Source organism: Aspergillus lucknowensis (assembly GCF_044049455.1).
Source record: "Aspergillus lucknowensis strain CBS 449.75 chromosome Unknown BJX67scaffold_61, whole genome shotgun sequence".
Taxonomy (NCBI): domain Eukaryota; kingdom Fungi; phylum Ascomycota; class Eurotiomycetes; order Eurotiales; family Aspergillaceae; genus Aspergillus; species Aspergillus lucknowensis.
This window is the reverse complement of record NW_027263605.1, coordinates 143,269-162,008: the sequence shown is the minus strand read 5'-3', so window position 1 is coordinate 162,008 and position 18,740 is coordinate 143,269. Positions and strand designations below refer to the sequence as shown.

General features: G+C 54.6%; 11 protein-coding genes across 11 annotated transcripts; 6 read left to right on the top strand and 5 right to left on the bottom strand.

The window, feature by feature from the left end:
• Window positions 1-59: 59 nt before the first annotated feature.
• BJX67DRAFT_365635 (uncharacterized protein) lies at window positions 60-1,102 on the top strand (the record flags this gene model as incomplete). Its single annotated transcript, XM_071030284.1, has 2 exons — window positions 60-463; window positions 529-1,102. A coding segment is annotated over one exon (335 nt), but the record flags the coding sequence as incomplete, so codon positions are not given.
• Window positions 1,103-1,159: 57 nt separating this feature from the next.
• BJX67DRAFT_375054 (dynamin family protein) lies at window positions 1,160-3,430 on the bottom strand (the record flags this gene model as incomplete). Its single annotated transcript, XM_071031643.1, has 5 exons — window positions 1,160-1,470; window positions 1,698-2,133; window positions 2,163-2,348; window positions 2,416-3,012; window positions 3,068-3,430. The coding sequence occupies 5 exons, from the start codon at window positions 3,428-3,430 to the stop codon at window positions 1,160-1,162; spliced, it is 1,893 nt and encodes a 630-aa protein (XP_070881816.1).
• Window positions 3,431-4,128: 698 nt separating this feature from the next.
• BJX67DRAFT_289954 (uncharacterized protein) lies at window positions 4,129-4,744 on the top strand. Its single transcript, XM_071026786.1, has one exon. The coding sequence runs from the start codon at window positions 4,191-4,193 to the stop codon at window positions 4,707-4,709; it is 519 nt and encodes a 172-aa protein (XP_070881815.1). The 5' UTR covers window positions 4,129-4,190; the 3' UTR covers window positions 4,710-4,744.
• Window positions 4,246-5,724, bottom strand: BJX67DRAFT_290239 (zinc finger protein). The gene is made up of 2 exons (XM_071026789.1): window positions 4,407-5,724; window positions 4,246-4,257 (listed from the first exon to the last, which is right to left on the bottom strand). The coding sequence occupies exon 1, from the start codon at window positions 5,472-5,474 to the stop codon at window positions 4,779-4,781; it is 696 nt and encodes a 231-aa protein (XP_070881814.1). The 5' UTR covers window positions 5,475-5,724; the 3' UTR covers window positions 4,246-4,257; window positions 4,407-4,778.
• A 251-nt stretch (window positions 5,725-5,975) lies between these two features.
• BJX67DRAFT_375052 (dienelactone hydrolase family protein) lies at window positions 5,976-6,958 on the bottom strand (the record flags this gene model as incomplete). The annotated part of the gene is made up of 5 exons (XM_071031642.1): window positions 5,976-6,096; window positions 6,151-6,416; window positions 6,461-6,642; window positions 6,693-6,766; window positions 6,816-6,958. 5 exons carry the CDS (start codon window positions 6,956-6,958, stop codon window positions 5,976-5,978), a joined length of 786 nt encoding a protein of 261 aa, XP_070881813.1.
• A 237-nt stretch (window positions 6,959-7,195) lies between these two features.
• On the top strand, window positions 7,196-8,731 carry BJX67DRAFT_385306 (MFS transporter; the record flags this gene model as incomplete). Its single annotated transcript, XM_071033833.1, has 2 exons — window positions 7,196-7,479; window positions 7,534-8,731. The coding sequence occupies 2 exons, from the start codon at window positions 7,196-7,198 to the stop codon at window positions 8,729-8,731; spliced, it is 1,482 nt and encodes a 493-aa protein (XP_070881812.1).
• A 1,214-nt stretch (window positions 8,732-9,945) lies between these two features.
• On the top strand, window positions 9,946-10,581 carry dprC (the record flags this gene model as incomplete). The annotated part of the gene is made up of 2 exons (XM_071033832.1): window positions 9,946-10,347; window positions 10,441-10,581. 2 exons carry the CDS (start codon window positions 9,946-9,948, stop codon window positions 10,579-10,581), a joined length of 543 nt encoding a protein of 180 aa, XP_070881811.1.
• Window positions 10,582-10,954: 373 nt separating this feature from the next.
• Window positions 10,955-12,227, bottom strand: BJX67DRAFT_289961 (uncharacterized protein). The gene has a single exon (XM_071026787.1). It carries the CDS (start codon window positions 12,089-12,091, stop codon window positions 11,327-11,329), a length of 765 nt encoding a protein of 254 aa, XP_070881810.1. The 5' UTR covers window positions 12,092-12,227; the 3' UTR covers window positions 10,955-11,326.
• Window positions 12,184-14,787, top strand: BJX67DRAFT_290228 (sugar porter family MFS transporter). Its single transcript, XM_071026788.1, has 5 exons — window positions 12,184-12,641; window positions 12,692-12,768; window positions 12,839-13,202; window positions 13,269-14,162; window positions 14,232-14,787. The coding sequence occupies exons 1-5, from the start codon at window positions 12,275-12,277 to the stop codon at window positions 14,459-14,461; spliced, it is 1,932 nt and encodes a 643-aa protein (XP_070881809.1). The 5' UTR covers window positions 12,184-12,274; the 3' UTR covers window positions 14,462-14,787.
• A 270-nt stretch (window positions 14,788-15,057) lies between these two features.
• On the top strand, window positions 15,058-17,005 carry BJX67DRAFT_385303 (Alpha/Beta hydrolase protein; the record flags this gene model as incomplete). The annotated part of the gene is made up of 4 exons (XM_071033831.1): window positions 15,058-15,354; window positions 15,473-15,662; window positions 15,713-16,333; window positions 16,410-17,005. The coding sequence occupies 4 exons, from the start codon at window positions 15,058-15,060 to the stop codon at window positions 17,003-17,005; spliced, it is 1,704 nt and encodes a 567-aa protein (XP_070881808.1).
• A 73-nt stretch (window positions 17,006-17,078) lies between these two features.
• Window positions 17,079-18,633, bottom strand: BJX67DRAFT_375048 (SGNH/GDSL hydrolase family protein; the record flags this gene model as incomplete). The annotated part of the gene is made up of 8 exons (XM_071031641.1): window positions 17,079-17,384; window positions 17,434-17,727; window positions 17,782-17,875; window positions 17,924-18,006; window positions 18,057-18,204; window positions 18,249-18,338; window positions 18,384-18,390; window positions 18,435-18,633. The coding sequence occupies 8 exons, from the start codon at window positions 18,631-18,633 to the stop codon at window positions 17,079-17,081; spliced, it is 1,221 nt and encodes a 406-aa protein (XP_070881807.1).
• Between the last annotated feature and the right edge of the window lie 107 nt (window positions 18,634-18,740).

Below are 18,740 nucleotides of genomic sequence, written 5' to 3'. Positions count from 1 at the left end.
CCCAACTGTATGAGTACTATGAGTACCATCGCAACTGATGCTGACGATGCCCCTGTGACAGATAAAAGAACAGCTAAAACGCTTCCAGCAACTAGACCCCTCGCACCACGACTTCCTCTCGACGCTCGTGGCCCTGATGGAGGATCTCTCGCGGCATATCCAAGAAGAGGAATCGACGGATCTCGTCGCGCTCGAGGACGCACTCACAGAACACGACAGCCAGCACCTGTCCAAGACGTTTGAGCGCACGAAGATCTTTGTCCCCTCCCGCGCTCATCCGAGCTCGCCGAATCGGCCGCCCTTTGAGACGGCCGTCGGGCTGATGACGGCGCCGTTTGACCAGCTTGCGGATTTGCTGCGGAAGTGGCCCACTAAGGAGTCTGTTGGTGAATGACCATGTCACTGAGCCGTACAATTGGGTTGGAGCTGGTTGTAGGCGATAACGGCGCATTTCTTTTTCCAAGTAAGGTTATACAGTACGGACAGCGCTCATCCGGATGCTTTATGCTGACTGACTTTCGAACGCATGTGATGATCATTAACCGGAGTAAAATTCTCAGTCTATATGTTTTCTAATCCACGTGAGCAGAGAGGACAGTGTTTCCATTAACAGCTGCTACCGGCGGCCAGCGGCCATTCATGCCAAGCTGGAAAGTGAGGAAAAATGAATGTCTGGCAGGGAGAGGACTATCCCACCAGATATTCAAATATTATCTTCGTCTAAGCTCTCTGCGGTGGAGTTGCCATTCATCTCTCCCTACCTGCAGATATACGAGCAATCCCTGCACCTCTGAACCATATTCACTGTTCCGTAGGTGTCGGATAGATGAGGAGACACTTCTGGCAGGACACTCAATCTAAAGTCACCCGGCAGAAACCCAATGGTTTGATTCTTCGGATGGATCTTGACATGGACACTGACCCGAGTGAGGATTCATGTATGCCGCCAACACAGCCGACTGCATCATCAATTACACTAAATGCGCTGAGAGTGCAGAGCGCTGATGTCCTTCATAGGATCCTGGTTTTCAATATTGGTCAATGAGCTAGTTGAGATTCGTAGAGCTAGTCTAAACGCATCATGATTGTAGGGCAGCCTAATGCGCACCCGCAATAGCTTCGAATCGTCTACTTAGGTTGTAATATGCACTTGGAGAAATCACAATAATACTTTCCTGGCTTCCTCAGGCTCTTTAATTTCGGCCGCCAGCAGACGACGCCTTCTTTCAACGGCTGGATCCTCGCCCGCGATCTCATCCACCCGTTGATCGGCTAGACTGTGGATGAGGGACGCAGATACAAGCGCCATGGGGCTAAACAGGCCATCGAGAAGCAGACGATTTACGCACTGCATATACACATTGTCAATAAAGCCCGCTCGGGCAACCTCGTAGAACAGCCGTAGTATTTCGTGAACTTGATGGACCGCCTGCTGTTTGCTGCTGTTGTTCTTTAGAGAAAACAGCGGTGCTAGATCATCTTTGAGCGGGCTGTTTTGGCCCTCAGGCGTTGTCTCAGACGCACCCCTTTTCCTCTTCAAGTCCGGACTGATAACGGTTAGCTCCGCATGGGTGTCTGGGTTTTGATTCAACTTACCGAAGTTGGAGTTGCCGGGTGAATACTGCTGGAGCGTCATGGGCCTCCCACTACGCTCGGTCTCCAGCAGGAATCGAGTATGACTCAAGGTCTCCAAATACCTTTTGTGAAGACCATTGTTATGGCCGAGAGTAAACCCAGGGAGACGCGTTTGTCAGGGCACAGATCGGTCAGAACATCGAGGATAAACTGGTTCACAAGCAGGATGATATCGCTTATATACCCTAGGGCAATCCTCTCCCATTTCTGAGACTGCTTCTTCATGACCTGTGGCAGTAGAGATGGGCTGAACGGACTTAGTCCCAACCCCCCTGAAGTTTGGTACTGCTCCTCGAACCACGGGTAGATCTGGTCGTTGATAGGCCAGTCCAAAGTTTCGGAGTCGGTGAGCACAGTATGTACCTCTAGCTTGGTCTCGTACTTCCGCGTGGTCGTTTGACTCGCATGTCCTGGATGATAGTCCCCGAATTGATGCGACTCACCGGAATCGGGATCCTGAGCCTGAAAAGCGAAAGTATGGCCAAAACGTATCATATCCTGTCGGATTCCTCGCTCCTAGTCAGTACTCGCGTTGCGAGGCGTGTGTCTCCGATCCTGTCAAAAATATCATTTTTCGAGTAGTTTGCCGACACAGCGTCCGCTCGAATCTCCTGGAACTTGATCACGATGTTCAAGAGGAAATTGGCTTGCTTTTGTCGGCTGGCTCTTCCCTCACCCAGGGAGAGCGGCTCTGTTTTTAACCGTCGAGCTTCCTGCCGATGTCCGCCCGCACCTAGCTCTGTTAGCAAGTGGAATGCTCATACGTGGGCACTTCCTCACCTTGGGGATGTCGCGTCGTGCGTGGCGTACAATTGCTTCCCGAATGTGTTCCCTGAGGGCTCCAAAGCCAAATTGATCTCGAACAACTGTCTTCCAGCGTCCGTGCTCGAGAAGCTTTTCCTCTAGCTCAGTGAGCTTTTCCTCGCTCACAAGTGGTAAGTTCACGTCCGGATTGCGGACGAGGACCCATCCGTAACCGAGTCGCATAGTCTTGCCGGCCATCAAATCCAAGACTTGCTGCTCTGCTCCCGGGTCAACAAGGTCGGGTTTTGTGAGGACACCCAGGGTCCGCTGTCCATCGGAATCAAGTCGGCGAACTATCTGGGCAATATCCTGTGCTGCTACATCGGATTTGGCCGGGAAGACAGTAAGGATAATGGAGGCATGTTCCTTGAGGTGATCAGTGACCATGTTGTGAACCATGTCACGATCATCTTCCGTGGTCTCTTCAGGGCCTCTGTCGGTGAAGATGCCCGGAAGATCGATTACGGAAAGATGATCCTCATCTGGCCCATAGATCTCCAGATGAAACCGGTGTGGTGAGAACGCGGGCCGCGCCTTGTCCTCCGCGGTTCGCGCAAGCATGAGGGTGTGTGCCTCGAGAATTCTCGGTCAGGTCAGGGATTCTATGTGGAGCTCGACATCAGCTTACAGTGCGCATTAGCTCCGAGAAGCCCTGTGGGGTTATTTCACCCATAATGGTTCTTTTCCCAGCCTTCAAATCTGCCTCGAGATCGGGATCCGTCTGTGGTGCTGGTATTATTTTCGCCGTCGCGCCACGATCGCACCCATCTTTGGTTCGACGGAAGGTGACCTGCGTCGCAAAGCGAGTCCCCAGGCGGGTGTCGCACGGGAAGGGGAGCTTGGTGAGTCCTTTCAAGACAGAGCTTTTACCACTGGATCTCTCTCCCACCACGACAAGTTGCGGAAGGTCAATGTAATCGCCAGCATTGAATGAGATGAGCTGATGGATCTTCGCGAGCACGGTGGGATCAGACAGACGCGCTCGCGCCATGGTGTTTTCTGTTTTAAAAGTCGATAAAATTAAGCGTATGATAAAATGAGTGTATGATAAGACCAGCAGAGTCTACTAAAATATTAGTTTTATTAAGAGTCAAAGGAGTTGTGTGGCAATTGACGACCGGATAACTGATAGCGGTGGCCATGGCCGGAAGCACCTGCGCAGGCCACAGAGACAGCGCTCCGTAGAACAGCAGGTGCGACCATCCCAAGTGCCATTCCTTCTACTTCTTCATGTTGATAGATACGCGGGGGAAAGGTGAAGGGTGGCTCAGAGCCGAACCAGGAAAGTCATTGACACTTTGGGGGGAGGAAGTAGATAGGCACCGACTAGGGCTTTGTCGTGCAGGCGTGACAGTCCAACCACAACCATGGCGGATGGAGTCGATACTGTCGGTCACTGGAGACACGGTGTCAGCTCGCTGAGAAGAACGTTCTCGGGTCCCGTTTGATCTGAAGAATTCCGGGAATGCTGTGCGGACCCAGCGACCTGAGATGAGAGGCCCATCTGCTTCACGGAAGACTGAAGCTCTGAAAAAACATCCCCCGTAAAATGCTCCACTCAATTTCAGATCTCAGTAGCCAATGCAAAGAAGCCGTAAATGCGCGCTAAAAGAGTGTGACTCAAGCCGCTTGATGTGGCTGCCCGTATTCCGGGCCGCTCCCGAAGTTATAAGAATCGTGTCACTCACTCCCTGGGAAACAAAAGATTGCAATCTCAGTCATCGACCCTCCTGCGATTCTCCCGAGTAATCATGTCTCTCCCCAGCGAACCTAAGCAATGGACAAGACAAATAGGCGACCAATCCTTCCTCATCTCATCTGACAACTCCCTTCTTTCCATCCCCGCAATCAACGCTGTCTTCGCCACAGACACCCTATACTGGGCGCAGCCATTTCCAGAAGACATCCTAAAAGGAATCATTTCCAACTCCTTTTGCCTGGGCCTCTATGAATGCTCAAAAATAGACCAGGCTGAGGAATTGCAGCAAATCGGTTTCGCGCGGCTCGTCACGGACCAGTATACCTTCGCCTACCTAACCGACGTGTATGTCATTCCGGAATTTCAGGGTCTCGGTCTCGGCGGGTGGATCCTGGATTGCATCGATGAGGTTCTAAAGCCGTTGCCGTATTTGCGGTGGCTGATGTTGCGCACGTCGTCGGAGAGGAGTGTGCAGTCGTATCGAGCGAGATTTGGGATGGAGTTGCTCGATAATTCGGATGTGTCCAAAGGTGTGACGATGGGAAGGAGGGGAAATGGGAATATTGTCTAATGGTGTAATTGTTTCATAAGGATATTCCTCGTGAAAGGCCGATTAATGATAATTCCTTGATAGGCACCATCAATGTGAATCCTGTGCTTGCGGTGAACCGCCAGGACAGGCCATTTCTTCCACTAAGCGAATGAAGGACCCAGGCAGGGCCTTCAGTTGTTCGATTGCATGCCCTATAGCCAAAATGTATCTCTCACTCATCGCTAGATACTCTTCACGAAAGGCATTCCACAGTGATGACTGTTCGTCAGGCTTTGGGAAGTACGGGTCATTGCCTCGGAAGGCGTTGGCTGCTTGACGCACTCCCTGCTCGTCCATGCTCATGCTGCGAGCCAAATCAAAGTCAAGCATCCCCATCTCGTGAGTACCCAGCACATTCGACCATATGCCTTCCGATTCGGTCCTCCCATCCCGTCCGTCGTTCGGTGATGCAAGGACAAACTCGACGTCATTCCCGTCTGTCTGTGCTACCCAGTGCAGAAGCGCGAGGGTCTCTGCCATTGTTCGAGCGTAGGCAAGAATATCCTGTTCCGCGATTCCAATTTCCTCCATTTGATCGAGGTGCAGGAGATAGTTTCTCAGAGAGAAGGCCTTGAATCTCGACGGAGCAGAGGCAGATTGGACTCGCCGCCGACCCTGGTACGGTCTGATCAAGCAGTCGCGGTTCGTGTCGCTTTCGAGGATGTTTTCGACCAGCTGCGATGGACAATATCGCTCCGTGAGAAGGCGTCTGGTTGCTTCCGATACAGGTGGGATTCGCTGCATGTGGATTGTGTTGCAAGGCTCATACCCCCGTGGGAAGCGCTCGAGGTTATCATCCCACCTCTCACCCGTGGGCGGGATGAAGTCGTAACAGGCTGGGATCTGAATACGGTGTTTCGTATTCTGAAGGGAGGTGAGAATGTGTTGATGCGTCTGGAAGTCGTGAGATAGGGATCGGTGAGGTCCTCCATCTGCTCTCTTGAAGGCAGAGCCTCTGTCTGCTGCTGCCCATACGGTTCCGCAAAACCCAGCGCCGATTCTGCGGAGTTGCGGCTTGGATTCATCTACGTTTGGTGCAGTTTAGTCGAAATAATGGGGCTGCTCTGGGCTTGTGTTCGGTTGAAGGAAACGAGTCCGTCGGGTGAGTCACCGGAAAGCAATTCCAAGGTTTCTCTCTCCTCTGGAAGCTTCAGGAAAAGTGCAGGAGGTTGAGCGGAATATGAGCACAATTACAAGAACTAGTGATAATTCAGGTACGGCCTCGGAGCTTCTAACACTGTTCCCTCAAAGCTTGTCCTCCCGCGTACCACTCAGATACTCTGCAAACCACCTGAGATTCTGAAAGAATGTACTCTCCTTCGCATACCGACTCCTACGGTCATCGAGATCCGCACGAACGGCGAAACTAACGATCAGGTTAGTTGCGAGAACATCCCACCCCTAAGACCCAAGCACTCACCCGTGAGAAACACCGCTAAACAGCGAAATCTGATACGGCACTCCAATCTCTCTCAGAATCACCTCGCTCTGGTGCCGCTTCTCGACGGGAAAGATTGTGTCGGTCTCCGCAGCGGAGATAGCAAGCGGGCCCGTAATGGCACGGAGCTCTTCCTCGTCCACAAAGCTGGGGTGGGCAACGAATCCGACGTCGATTTTACCGAGATCTGGTCGGAGATGGCGAACGACGTATTTCGCTCCGAAGCAGTAGCCGATGGCGCCGATTTTCTACACAAGTTAGCCTGTGTTACGAACCGAACCGGCGAGCGTACCTTGAACCCGTGTTTGTTTCGCAGCTCCTCGATGGTAGCTTCCACAACCGGGTCGACATTCTCGGGCAGATGGGACCTTCCCTGTGGGTGGTGCTTGCCGTTCCGCCAGGCGAATATATCGAAGCCGTCGGGGCGGTTGAGCGGGATTGGGTCGCCGTCGAAGAGGTCGGGGATTATGACGACTACCACCGACTTAGCTGTTATCGCAAATGGGGGCTGAGGAGTGATATACAGTAACCATTCTGGGCCAGTTGGTCCGCGATGAGCTGGACGTTGATGAACTTGTGGCCGATCACGTCGGTTAGACTGACAGTGTTAGCAGAAGGAGATCCCAAGGTGAGTGGAGAAGACTTACATCAAGATAGCATTCTCTGGAGTGCGGTCTTCAGGCTGGACGGTGTAGACTTCGAAGTTGCCAACACGAGAGAGCGTGCCTTTCGCAACGCCTTCGTGCTTGACGCCTTGGTAGCAGCAGGAACCCGGGGGAAGGGAAGTCATCGTCGATGTGGATGGATGGATGGATGGATGAGAGAGATGCTCAGAGATGACGTTCAGCATCGACCTGCCGTCTCCTCCCCCACTCTTATATCCAAATGGCGTGATGGACTTACTACGTTGTAACTCCGAAATGGCCGAATGCCCCACTGCGCATTCCCGGCCGAGGAGCTGCGGGTGCCGCTTTTCCGGCTGGATTTTCATCGTCGCCGATTCCCTCTGACCACGTCGCGGTCGGCAATGGGACGGGTTTTGTCAGTGCGTCAGGCCGTCAAGGGGATGTCTGGTGATGAAAAGGAACAGGGGGCACTCGACCCTGGGTATATGGTGACATGGGATGTCGACGACCCCGTAAACCCTCAGAACTGGCCGACACGGTATAAGTGGTGGGTGACCTTTCAGCTGGGGATGCTGGCTCTGGCAGGCAGTCTTGGTTCGAGCATTATCACCCCTGCCGATAGCATCATCGTCAACTACGTAGGGGTGAGCCGCGAGGTGGGCGTCCTGGACGTTTCGTTGTATCTGTGAGTATCCGGGATGCAAAATAAATTCAACCAGCCGCTGACTTTCTTGATCAGGGTCGGTTTTATCTTTGGCCCGATTATATGGGCCCCCGTGTCTGAGATTTGGGGACGCAGGGTCAGCATCCTTCCGGCCGTCTTCTGCCAGGCACTCTTCGCGATTGGAACCTCCAGGAGTACAAACGCCGCTGCAGTATTCTGCACTCGGTTCTTCACCGGGCTCTTTGGCTCTGCCCCGATTAGCAACGTTACTGCTGCGCTTGGCGATATTTGGAGCCGTGAGACCCGAGGGACCGCAGTCAGTTTGTATGCCGTTGCAGTAAATGGCGGTCCATCTCTCGGCCCTGTCATCGGTGCAGCGCTGGTCACGAATCCACATCTCAATTGGCGCTGGACCGGCTATATCCTGGCCATCTGGGTGTTTGTGACTTGGGCTATGGCGTTCTTCTTCCTCCCTGAAGTGTATCCTTTGGTGCTGCTGAAACGGAAGGCACAGAAGCTTCGCAGAGAGACGAATGACCCCCGGTACTATCACCCTCATGAGCATCTGAAGCTCGATATACACTCTATCGTGACCAAACAGCTCTCTCGCCCGATGTTCATGCTCTTTACCGAACCAATTGTCACCTGCATCGCTCTATACGCCTCCTTCGTCTACGGCGTCATGTACCTCACATTGGAGGTATTTCCCATTGTCTTTCTGGAAATCCGGGGTTGGCACCCCGTCGTGGCTACTCTACCCTTTCTCGCCCTCCTAATCGGGGTCATATCATCCGTGGGACTCAATATCTGGAATCAGTTCCGCTATAACGAGATTGCCCGCAACGCCAACGGGAAGCCGGTTCCAGAAGCTCGACTCCCGCCCATGGCATTTGGCGCTGTGTTCTTTGTGGTCGGAGCATTCTGGTTCGCCTGGACTGCAAAACCACCGCATCATTGGATCCTACCGTGTCTAGCTGCATTGTTCATCGGCGTCGGTTTCAATTGCATCTTCCAGCAGTGTCTCAACTTCCTTGTCGACATGTACGGCATCTACGCAGCGAGTGCTACAGCAGCGGTTACGTTCCTCCGGAGCATCATGGCCACCGGGCTGCCGCTCGCCGCAAGGCCGATGATCAGCGCATTGGATGTCGGTCCTGCAGTGTCCATAATTGGTGCCGTTGCTACCGTCTTACTGCCAATTCCGTTTCTGTTCATGAAATATGGGCCCAGACTGAGGAAGTTGTCGAAGCTTACGCCTGAGAATCCGAACTAGCTTGCGACATACAGAGTATCTCAAACCGGATCGATAGATTAGTTCGCTATATTCCTAAACTAGACTTGTTCCTTAGATTTCCTTATGATACTATTACCCGGAAAAGTTAGCCACCACACCAGGAAGCGGCGGAAGCACTCCCCGCATCCTCGCGATCAGGAAGGAGCCATTGAGAATGTTCTGGCGAAGAACTGGCGGATATGTGCAGTGCCACTATCACCCTACTGCCTAGAAAGGTAGAGAGGGCTGAAGAAATGCTATCGCGCAAGACCTTGCGGGGGGCCTCGATCGCCATCCTCGCGACGCAAGCGCGCAGAACATTTTCCGACAGCATATCCACGGATTCATCGCGTCGGCTGCCCAGAATTAAGGAATTATTCTGGCCAAAGCGATCCCTGGAAGACTTTCCGTGGTTTCGTGCGACACGCGGCGCTCTTCTCGAAGCAAGCTAGAGCGCGTCTGGTAAGCTGACACCGGTTCAGGTTCAACAATGGAATTCCGGAGATTATTTGTCCATACGAGAAGGGCTAAAGATATTGTTGATGTGGTTGCTTTACGATGACTGACCAAGACGGGTCAAATGATGGATTTGGCCCTCTGTCCCAACCCATGCCAAAGTGTGTTAAACACTTCCGGAAAGCGTGTTTGGATGGGAAAGACATCCGACTTTAATGAAGGTACGTCGGTATTGCGTCATGATTGGCCTGAACCCCTGGATGCACATGGAGGCTCATGCATGCCTGATCCAAGTACTGACAGTTCGTCACAGACCACCACCAGCAGCTAGGCCGAGCTTGAGTTGGGATCGAAGGCAGACAATCGACAGATCGACGGACCTAGAATGAACAAGGAATCCTGCAGAACAGGTCCCACGTCCCTCCTGCGCCAATCTATCGTTCATGGTTCCTTGACGAGGCGCTTTGGGGAGTTGACCGAATTGGCTGCCAACGGAGTCGACAATGCGATTCGTGACAAGAGTTTGTGTAATGATGCTCATTACGTGACATGGCTGATGTCATTTGGAGCTCTCATATCCCGTGAAATGGGAATTAATCGCAGCAGGCCGGCGGCTGTTTGTGTGGAGTGTTGTGTGGGCAGCTCTGCGTTCAGTGTGACGTCAACTCTATACAGTTTCATGTCGTCAAGCCCGATATAACTGCGCTCGAAGACATTCATCTATTGAGGATTCCGATTCAAGCAGTCAATCAATCACAATGTCTAGCTACAGCAACTACAACACATCTACCTCGGGCAACGCTGGCCCTCATAACTCCAACATCATGAACAACGCCGATCCTAGCGTCGACAGCGACCGTGACACCGGTGCCCAGTACGCTCCCGGAGCCACTACTACATCCGAAACAAAGGGCCCTCACAGCTCCAGCCTGCTCAACAAGCTCGACCCCCGCGTCGACAGCAAAACTGGAAACATGACCACCAAGTCATCTAGCCACAGCGGATCCAAGACCGCCGCACCCGCAGCCGGCTCCACGACCGACTACCAAGACAACATCTTTGGCAGTGGCACTGCAGGTGGTGTCGGCCACAACCCGACCGCACCCTCCGGCAGCACGAACTTCACCGGCCAGTCTGGCGCAGCCCGTACCGGCGAGAACGTCGGTACGGGAGTCAAGGGCGCCGCTGCTGAGATCCATGCAAGTCCTTTCGAAGCCCGATACATTTAGCTGAGCCGTGTCTAACCATCGCAGGGCATGGGCGAGTCCCTCCGTGGAGGCTTGAACGCTGCCGTCGACAAGACCTTTGGTGATGAGCAGGGCGTTGCGAAGAACGATATGGTTGCCCAGCAGGGTGAGCGTCAGATGCGCACGGGCAACTTCTGCGGGTACTAGGCTCGTTTTGTGCGATGTATATAATGAGTGATGCGTTATGAGATCAGGTCTTTGAATTCTTGTCAGATTCCATTGGACCATTCGTAAGTTGTCAGCTGCAGACGGACGTCTCCGCTCAACGACTCCCCCCACTGGTAATCGAGTATGGAGGAGGCTTTGAAATATATTGTGGGCTCGCTTCTTCCTAGCTGTCCACCAACCGCATGGTGACACCTTCCATTTTCCTGTAGTTCGTATTTCTTCGCTCCGCACTTCTTCCCTCCGCAAACTTCAAGGAATACAAGCCATCACGAAGATCCCTGGACAGCTGACGGGGGCCAATTTGGCATGACGCGCTAAACTGTGTATTTACCCTTTTGAGACCAGCGCTACGTTTGACGAAAGGACTTTCGGATAGCTCCGCCTCGTTTTAGAGCCCCCCGTGAGATATCGAGGGTCAGCATCTCGCGTGTCGGCTCCTTGAGTCTTTCGCACGTCCCCTCTGGCGCAATCTTGGATCATCACGCATCTGAAAGGAAAAGATACAACCAGCTCTCTGATTTCTGGGATGGGCGCGTCAATTGCGATCGGGACTCATCCAGCTTTTGTCACAGTGAAAGACTGATTGCCGCATCTCCGAGTTACGAGTCATGCAACAGCGCCTGATCAAACCTTCGAACACTGTCTCACGAGGCAGGCTCCCCAGACACCAAGTCGTCTGCAGATAAGCTCCATCGCCTGATCGGCACGGGGTGAGACAACGAGCCTAGCCTCCTTGGATTGTGAGTGTGGATAAATTTCCGCTCCCCTCTTCTTCTGCATTCGGACCACGACACATCCGCCAGGTTGTCTCTGACGTGAGAACCGGGCTGCGGCAGGGCTTGCTGGGGCGCACTTTTATCCGGCAAATGCAGCCGCTGACGTTGAGAGCGGCGCTCTGTTGAAGAAAACAAGAAATGATCGACCTTTTAGCGGGCGCCATCATGGGCTGACCAGAGGAAGCCAGCCTCTGGGGCGTCAGTTTCCCCTCACCGGACCAGGGAGCATCTTCGGGGGAGGCGACGGTGTGGCGGCCACAAAACATGGAACAGCAGTGCCGGGGGATTCCGAGCCAAAGGACCCTGGCTTGGGCGGCGCACGATCTTCCCATTTTCAATTTAGCTCCCTCGCCAGACGAAGGATGTGGGATGGAAAACCTGGTCCTCCCTATGAACTCCATCCAATGAGGCCTTTTTCTCGTTCTCCGTTGTTCATGGATGGAGGGGACTCTGGCCCTCAGGATTGGGGGCGGGAGAGGTCGACATAAGCCTCTCCAAGCCCTCTTGACCAGTCTTAACTGCTCTTGGGCGCCCCAGTTTCTCTCTTGGTATGGGTCCCATGCAGATGATGCTTCCATGGGGATGCTGATAGGCGGACTGCGGGAAAACACCAAAATTCTCCCCCAGATTGAGGTGGGTCGGAGGCGTTGCTGCTCTCTCTGTGACTTTCCAACCCCGGAAAGGATGAGGAGTTCTGACTCCAAACGTCGCATTTCTGTCAATCGCGTGCATCATCGGGGGTGGAGTGGCGGCCTAAGCCGAACAGTGTCGTGCTGCAAACGCTCAGGGGGTGGGGGGACAGATAAAAAGCAGCTTGTCCCATAGCCTCGCGCACCTGGGGTGCTGAGTATCTTCCATTTCACCTCAATTCCCTGGCTTTCTTCGCTGGTAGCAACATGGATGGCGCCACTGAGTCCTCGGATAGCAGCAAGGATGTTCGACCTGCTGCAGAGCACAGAGAGCAGCCAAAGACGGCGCACGGCATCTACGATGTTGAAGGTCGGGACCAGAATAAGCTCAGTGCAATCTTCGAGAACCCGCTCGCTGGGGTTCCCCGCGAGCAGCTTTTCGAGGATGTAGATCGGTTTTGCCGACAGTATGCTTTGGAGGAGCATATAGACCTCTTTCGCAAGGGGGCGCTCATCTCCCAGAATCCAGCAGTCGCTGAGACTCTGCCCGAACTGAACGAGGAGGAAAGGGAAGCTCTCCGTCGCGAGACCACACACAAATGGTCGCAGCCGTGGCAGCTATACTTTATGGCGAGTGAGTGACGCCAAATGCTTATGCACGGAGGGGTGAACGCTAATTGTTAGCTATGTGTTCGCTGGCTGCGGCCGTCCAGGGAATGGACGAGACTGCCAATAACGGGGCAGTTGTCATCTATCCTAGAGTGCGTCCACTATCATCCTCCTCTCCCGTTCGATCCTATTCCAAGTTATTATTATTACTAACCGGCCCAGCTCCTCGGAATAGAAGCGGACCGCTTCTCGCCTCAAATGCAAGACTATATCACCGGTCTCGTGGTCGGGGCCCCATATCTTGCCTGCGCTATCGTCGGTTGCTGGCTGACTGAACCTCTAAACCGGTATTTTGCACGACGGGGAACAATCTTTATCTCCTGCGTCATTGCAGCTGTGGCCTCGATCTGGGAAGGTGTGGCCAATTCTTGGGTTAACTTGTTCCTTGCGCGGTTTGTTCTCGGCCTCGGCATCGGTTCGAAGTCGTCCACTGTGCCTGTCTACGCCGCAGAATGCTCACCAGCTCCTATCCGTGGTGCGCTGGTCATGATGTGGCAGATGTGGACCGCATTTGGAATAATGCTGGGTGAGCTTTCTTTCCTCTTGCTATTTTAGAAGATAGTGCCGGCTCTGACTGTGCGGTGATAAAAAGGTAACATCATGGGCGTTGCGTTCATGAATGTCGGGGAAGATCTCAGCTGGCGATTGATGTTGGGCAGCACAGTCGTGTTACCCATCATAGTTTGTGCGCAAGTCTACTTCTGTCCCGAATCGCCTCGCTGGCTTATCGAGCACAACAAGATTGCCGGAGCTTTCAAGTCTTTCCGAACTTTGCGGCCGACAGACCTGCAGGCTGCCCGTGACTTGTACTACGCGTACGTCGGCGTTGAACTTGAGCGCAAAGTCAACAAGGGGAAGAACTTCTTCACTATGTTCCTGGAACTCTTCACCATCCCCCGCAACCGACGCGCCACACTCGCCAGCTGGATCGTCATGTTCTTGCAGCAGTTTTGTGGTGTTAACGTCATCGCGTATTACTCCACCACCATCTTCTTGGAGTCCGGGTATAGCGTTCAAGAAGCTCTACTCGCGTCGATGGGCACTGGAATTCTTAACTGGGTCTTTGCCATCCCGGCTTTCCTGACCATCGACACCTGGGGAAGGCGGAACTTGTTGCTGTTCACCTTCCCCTGGCTTGCGATTTGTCTTTTCTGGTCTGGATTCTCTTTCTGGATTGAAGAAGATATCATGAACAGTCGAAAGCGAGTCGCCATGGTCACGACGGGAATGTATCTGTTCGAAGTGTTCTACTCGCCCGGCGAGGGCCCGGTACCCTTCACATATTCTGCAGAGGCGTTCCCACTGCATGTTCGTGAGGTCGGCATGTCTTGGGCGACCGCGACGACGTGGTGCTTCAATTTCATCCTCTCCTTCACGTGGCCGATGTTGCTCCGTGCATTCAAGCCACAGGGGGCGTTCGGTTGGTATGCGGGATGGTGTCTGGTTGGATGGGTGCTGGTCCTGCTTTTCGTGCCGGAAACCAAAGGTACAGTGGATGCAGCCTTTGGTTTGTTGTTGAGAGAGAGAGAGAGCTCTGCTGACTTTAGTCTTTTAGAACTCACCCTTGAGGAATTGGACCGGGTCTTCTCGGTCTCCACGCGACACCATGCGACGTACCAGATGAGGAATGCGATCTGGCACTTCCGGACTTGGATCCTGAGACAGAAACTGGAGCCTCTCCCAAAGTTGTACGAACTCGCGGATAACTCGATTCCTGAGATCAAGCCCCAGGCAGAGGCCACCCCTGAGGCGGAGGACACCAGCGGGGCCACGACAGAGAAGTAATTGGGGTCTGTATGTTTTTTTCGGAATGTACCGGGTCTCGTGGTTACCGGGTCTTGTGGGAGAGGAGCCGTGTTGGGGCTTTGGCGTGATTGTGTCGATGGTTAGTTAGGGAACCGATAGTAATGGTATTGGGCTGAAGGACCTCGGGAGCAAGGAATCAATGCAACTGCCGTAGGACTAGCCCCCGTCTTCCACGGATACAACCCCGACTTTCCATTATTCCCCAGACACATCATGCATCCAGACCCCCATATTGGCAATCAGAAACGGCCAGGGCGCCCGGCAAAACATCGGCAAAACCCAGCCAGCCGCCGTGGACGACGAGGATGGTCCTCTCCAAGAGGAAAATCCCTGCTGGAAGCGGAAATTGGGGAAGAATATCACGCACTGGTGCCGGGTTCCCCATATTCTTCGTCTCGGAGAATACCCCAGATAGGACACTGCCGGCATGCCTTCAGCTGTGCTCCCTGCCCTGTGGGTTTGACGGGTTCGTCGTGTGCCCCGCGCGATGCTGCATTTTCAGTATAAGTAGGGGAGGGCGGTCCTCTCAAGGATTTGACGAGTGGCGCAGATAGATTCTCCCCCAGAACATCGACATGAAGCCCACACTTCTTATCGCCCTCTCCTCCACCCTTGGTGGTATCGGACATGCCCTGCCGGCGGGCAGTACGAGCTCGCCAGGAGTCTCAGGACCGGGACCAACGGCCCACGTCCGCAACGGGACATACGTCGGCGTCACGAACGCACACTACAACCAGGAGTTCTTCCTCGGCATCCCCTACGCGCAGCAGCCCGTCGGCAATCTCCGGTTCACGGTCCCGCAGCCGCTGAATTCCTCGTGGGAGGGCGCGCGCGACGCAAAGGCGTATTCGGATAGTTGTGTGGGGTATGGGGTGCGTCTTCCGTCTTCCGTCTTCCGTCTTCTGCATTTCTATACGATGCTATGCTATTGTCTGCCCTGTGCTGTGGGAAAGTCTAACGTCTAACCTCTGTGCTTGTGTGTGTGTGTAGACGGACTCGATCTGGTACCCGGTGTCAGAGGAGTGCCTGACGCTGAATGTTATCCGTGATGCGTCGGTGGCTGCGGACTCGAGCCTCCTCCCTGTTGGCGTGTGGATTCATGGGGGCGGGTTCGTGATGGGCTCGGGCGCGGACGAGCGGTATAACATGTCTGCGATTGTGGCCAATGCGCATCGAATCGGTATGTCGGCTGAGATTTGATAGTGTCTACGAGGGGGGCTGACAGCATAGGCAAACCGTTCATCGGGGTGACGCTGAACTACCGGCTCTCGGCCTGGGGATACCTGGGCTCGAAGGAGGTGAGTGCGAGCGGAAACACGAATCTGGGATTACGCGACCAGCGCCTCGCGCTGCAATGGATCCAGGAGAACATCGCTGCCTTTGGAGGGGATCCGGACAAGGTCACGATCTTCGGGGAGTCGGCGGGGGGGATGTCCGTGGGCTCGCACTTGATTGCGTACGGCGGTCGAGATGACGGGCTCTTCCGCGGCGCGATCATGGAGTCGGGCGGGTCGATTAATGCCGCGCCGATGAATACGACGGGCTACCAGGGGATGTATGATGAGATTGTGGCGCGGGTTGGGTGCAGTTCTGCGCGGGATACGCTGCAGTGTCTGCGGGAGGTGCCGTTCCAGAAGCTGAATGCCGTCTTTAATGGTACCTGGGGGAACCCGGCGTACAGCTTCTGGCCGGCTGTCGACGGTGATATCATCCGAGAGTTGGGGAGCGTGCAGCTTAAGAACCTGGACTTCGTCAAGGTGCCCATCATCGCGGGTACGAATACGGACGAGGGGACGAGCTTTGGGCCCAGGGGCATCAACACCACCGAGCAGTGGTATAGATATCTCACATGTAAGGCTCTCTCTCCTTTCAGTGTGATCCATCCGCGTGTCTTGCGAGTGAGTGCAAGTCCGTCTAACAGAGTCAGCCGGAGCGAGTGGCTTCAAAGTCCCACCCCCCATCGCAGAGGAAATCCTCGTCCTCTACCCCGACGACCCATCCCAGGGCATCCCGGCCTTCCTGGGCTCGCAGCGAATCCCCGAGAACGGCTACCAGTGGCGCCGCACCTCCGCCTACGCAGGCGACTACTCGATGCACGCCAACCGCCGGCGCCAGTGCGAGGCGTGGGCGGAGTCCGGGACCCCCGCCTACTGCTACCGGTTCAACATGCGCACGGCGGAAAACGACTACCTTAGTGGCGCGGGGCACTTCTCCGAGGTCGCCTTTGTGTTCAATAACATCGCCGGGCAGGGGTATCACTACGGGAAGCCGTTTGCGGGGATGCCCCCGAGGTATGCCGACTTGAGCGTGCTGATGGCGAGCATGTGGGCGTCGTTTATCCACGATTTGGACCCGAACTCCGGGATTGGGGAGAACTCTGATGTCTACTGGGAGGGGTATGCGGTTGACCAGCCGGTGGATCTGGTCTTTGATGCCAATGTGACCAGCTACATGGAGCCGGATACGTGGCGGAAGGAGGGAATTGACTTTATCAATTCCATCGCAAAGGCTTTCTGGCGGTAGTGCTGCTGCTGCTGCTGTTGCTGCTGCTGCCAGCGTCTAATGCAGTATGCATCTAGGTGAGGCAAGAGGCTAGCTAATAGATATCCTGGTCATTCCAGTACAACGTCCCGCTGTGCACCATCGGCCCCGTGGCCTCCATCTCCCACCCAAACTTGATCTTCACCCACTGCATGAAGTGCGCGGCAGCCTTGACGTGCCCGACGTCTGTCGGGTGCCACTGCGGCGCAATATCGTTGTGCTGCAGGATCCCCGTCGTGTCGAAGTAGTGCACAAAGTCCCCTTGTGCCTGGAAGTACTCGTAGACGTCCCTGATTTCCTCGACGAACAGCGGGCCCTGCGCGTAGGTAATGCCCGAGGCCGAGAAGCCGCCCCAGAGGGACTACCCTGTCAGTAATCCCGAATGTTAGGAGGATAGATGGGGAGGGTACCATCAGGACGATCTGCGCTTCGGGCCAGATCTCGTGGATATTCCCGACGAGCTCGATGTAGTCGTTGTAGTAATCAGCAGCCGAGACGTTGTTGGCGATGTTGTTGTCGTTCGTGCCCAGGTTGATGACCACCAGGTCGGCCGGTTGCTGGGCTTCAAAGTCCCATTTTGGGGGGTCTTCGCCGTAGATTTCTGCGGCTCTCGGGGAGGTGTCGCTTGTGCGGTACCATTGGTATGACTGCCCCCTTGGATTTCCCCAGCAGTTCTGGTCGTGGAGGCAGACGCCGGGGTAGGCCTGGCCCGTGTAAACTGTCAAGCTTTGCCTCGAGAGAGAACGGGGGGAACGAACCGTCAGATGGTACTCGACGTTGCCCAATCCAGCAGCGAACAGGTACGCCCAGGAGGAGAGGCCCTCGTATGTTGCGAAATCGCCAGAGCTCAGGCTGTCCGGGTTAGCAGACCTCTTAGAGGAACCGGCTTAGAGAACGCACGAGTCACCAATGACTTCGACCATCTTCGGGAACGGGTCTATCTTGTGTATCGATGCATTATGGGCGACGGAAACGCCGGCCAACTGCACGGTGTTAGATGTTAGCAGGGGCCGTGATGATAGACTCGGGGGACGTATCCATATGCCCAGTTTGTCACTCTCAGCTCGAAGGTCTTCGGCGCCGTGGCTTCTGTCAGGTTTACTCCTGTTGTCCAGGGTCCGACAAACTGGTATGCGTCGTTGGCCGTCACATTCGCGAACTGCCAGTCTTGCCCTCCGAGTCTGGGGAGTCAGTTTATAGACGTGTCGTCTGCAGCGAGACTAACCGGTAGGCAACGAGGACGCCATTCACCGTATGTTCGCCGAAGCTCAGTGCCAGCTTCTGTCCTGTGAAGGCAAACTTGACTCCTGGTGCTCTGCTTTCCTTCAGTCCAGTCCACGTTCACTGCGGCTTAACTTACGACCACCCTATACGCATTAACGGGGCTCAACACGAAGATGAGAGCACTTACAGGAAATATGCTGCTCGTCCCACCTCCCCTTGTACGAGATCTCCTCAGCATCCGGTTCGAACGTCTTCCACGCGTCGTCAAGCCCAGACTTCAACAGACGCGCCTGCCCAGGATACGGATCCAATCGCGGCTGGCCGTTCTCGAGAATCGTCGCCGACACGCACGAGAGGGCCAGAGAGAGAATTGGCAGAATCCGCATGTTGTCGGTGGTCCGGATACGTCAATACTTCCATTGTCTCCGTGCCCATGCTGGGGGTTATATACGGACAAACGGAAGGAGCACTATCTATGTGCGACAGATATTCC

Excerpts from the sequence above, each read along its gene's own strand:
- BJX67DRAFT_290239 (XM_071026789.1), bottom strand. The coding sequence starts at position 5,474 with ATGCAGCGAATCCCACCTGTATCGGAAGCAACCAGACGCCTTCTCACG.
- BJX67DRAFT_289954 (XM_071026786.1), top strand. The coding sequence starts at position 4,191 with ATGTCTCTCCCCAGCGAACCTAAGCAATGGACAAGACAAATAGGCGAC.
- BJX67DRAFT_290228 (XM_071026788.1), top strand. The coding sequence starts at position 12,275 with ATGGATGGCGCCACTGAGTCCTCGGATAGCAGCAAGGATGTTCGACCT. Across the intron at positions 12,642-12,691 it reads GCAGCTATACTTTATGGCGA|CTATGTGTTCGCTGGCTGCG; the intron begins GTGAGTGACGCC and ends GCTAATTGTTAG. Across the intron at positions 12,769-12,838 it reads CAGTTGTCATCTATCCTAGA|CTCCTCGGAATAGAAGCGGA; the intron begins GTGCGTCCACTA and ends TAACCGGCCCAG.
- BJX67DRAFT_289961 (XM_071026787.1), bottom strand. The coding sequence starts at position 12,091 with ATGCGACGTTTGGAGTCAGAACTCCTCATCCTTTCCGGGGTTGGAAAG.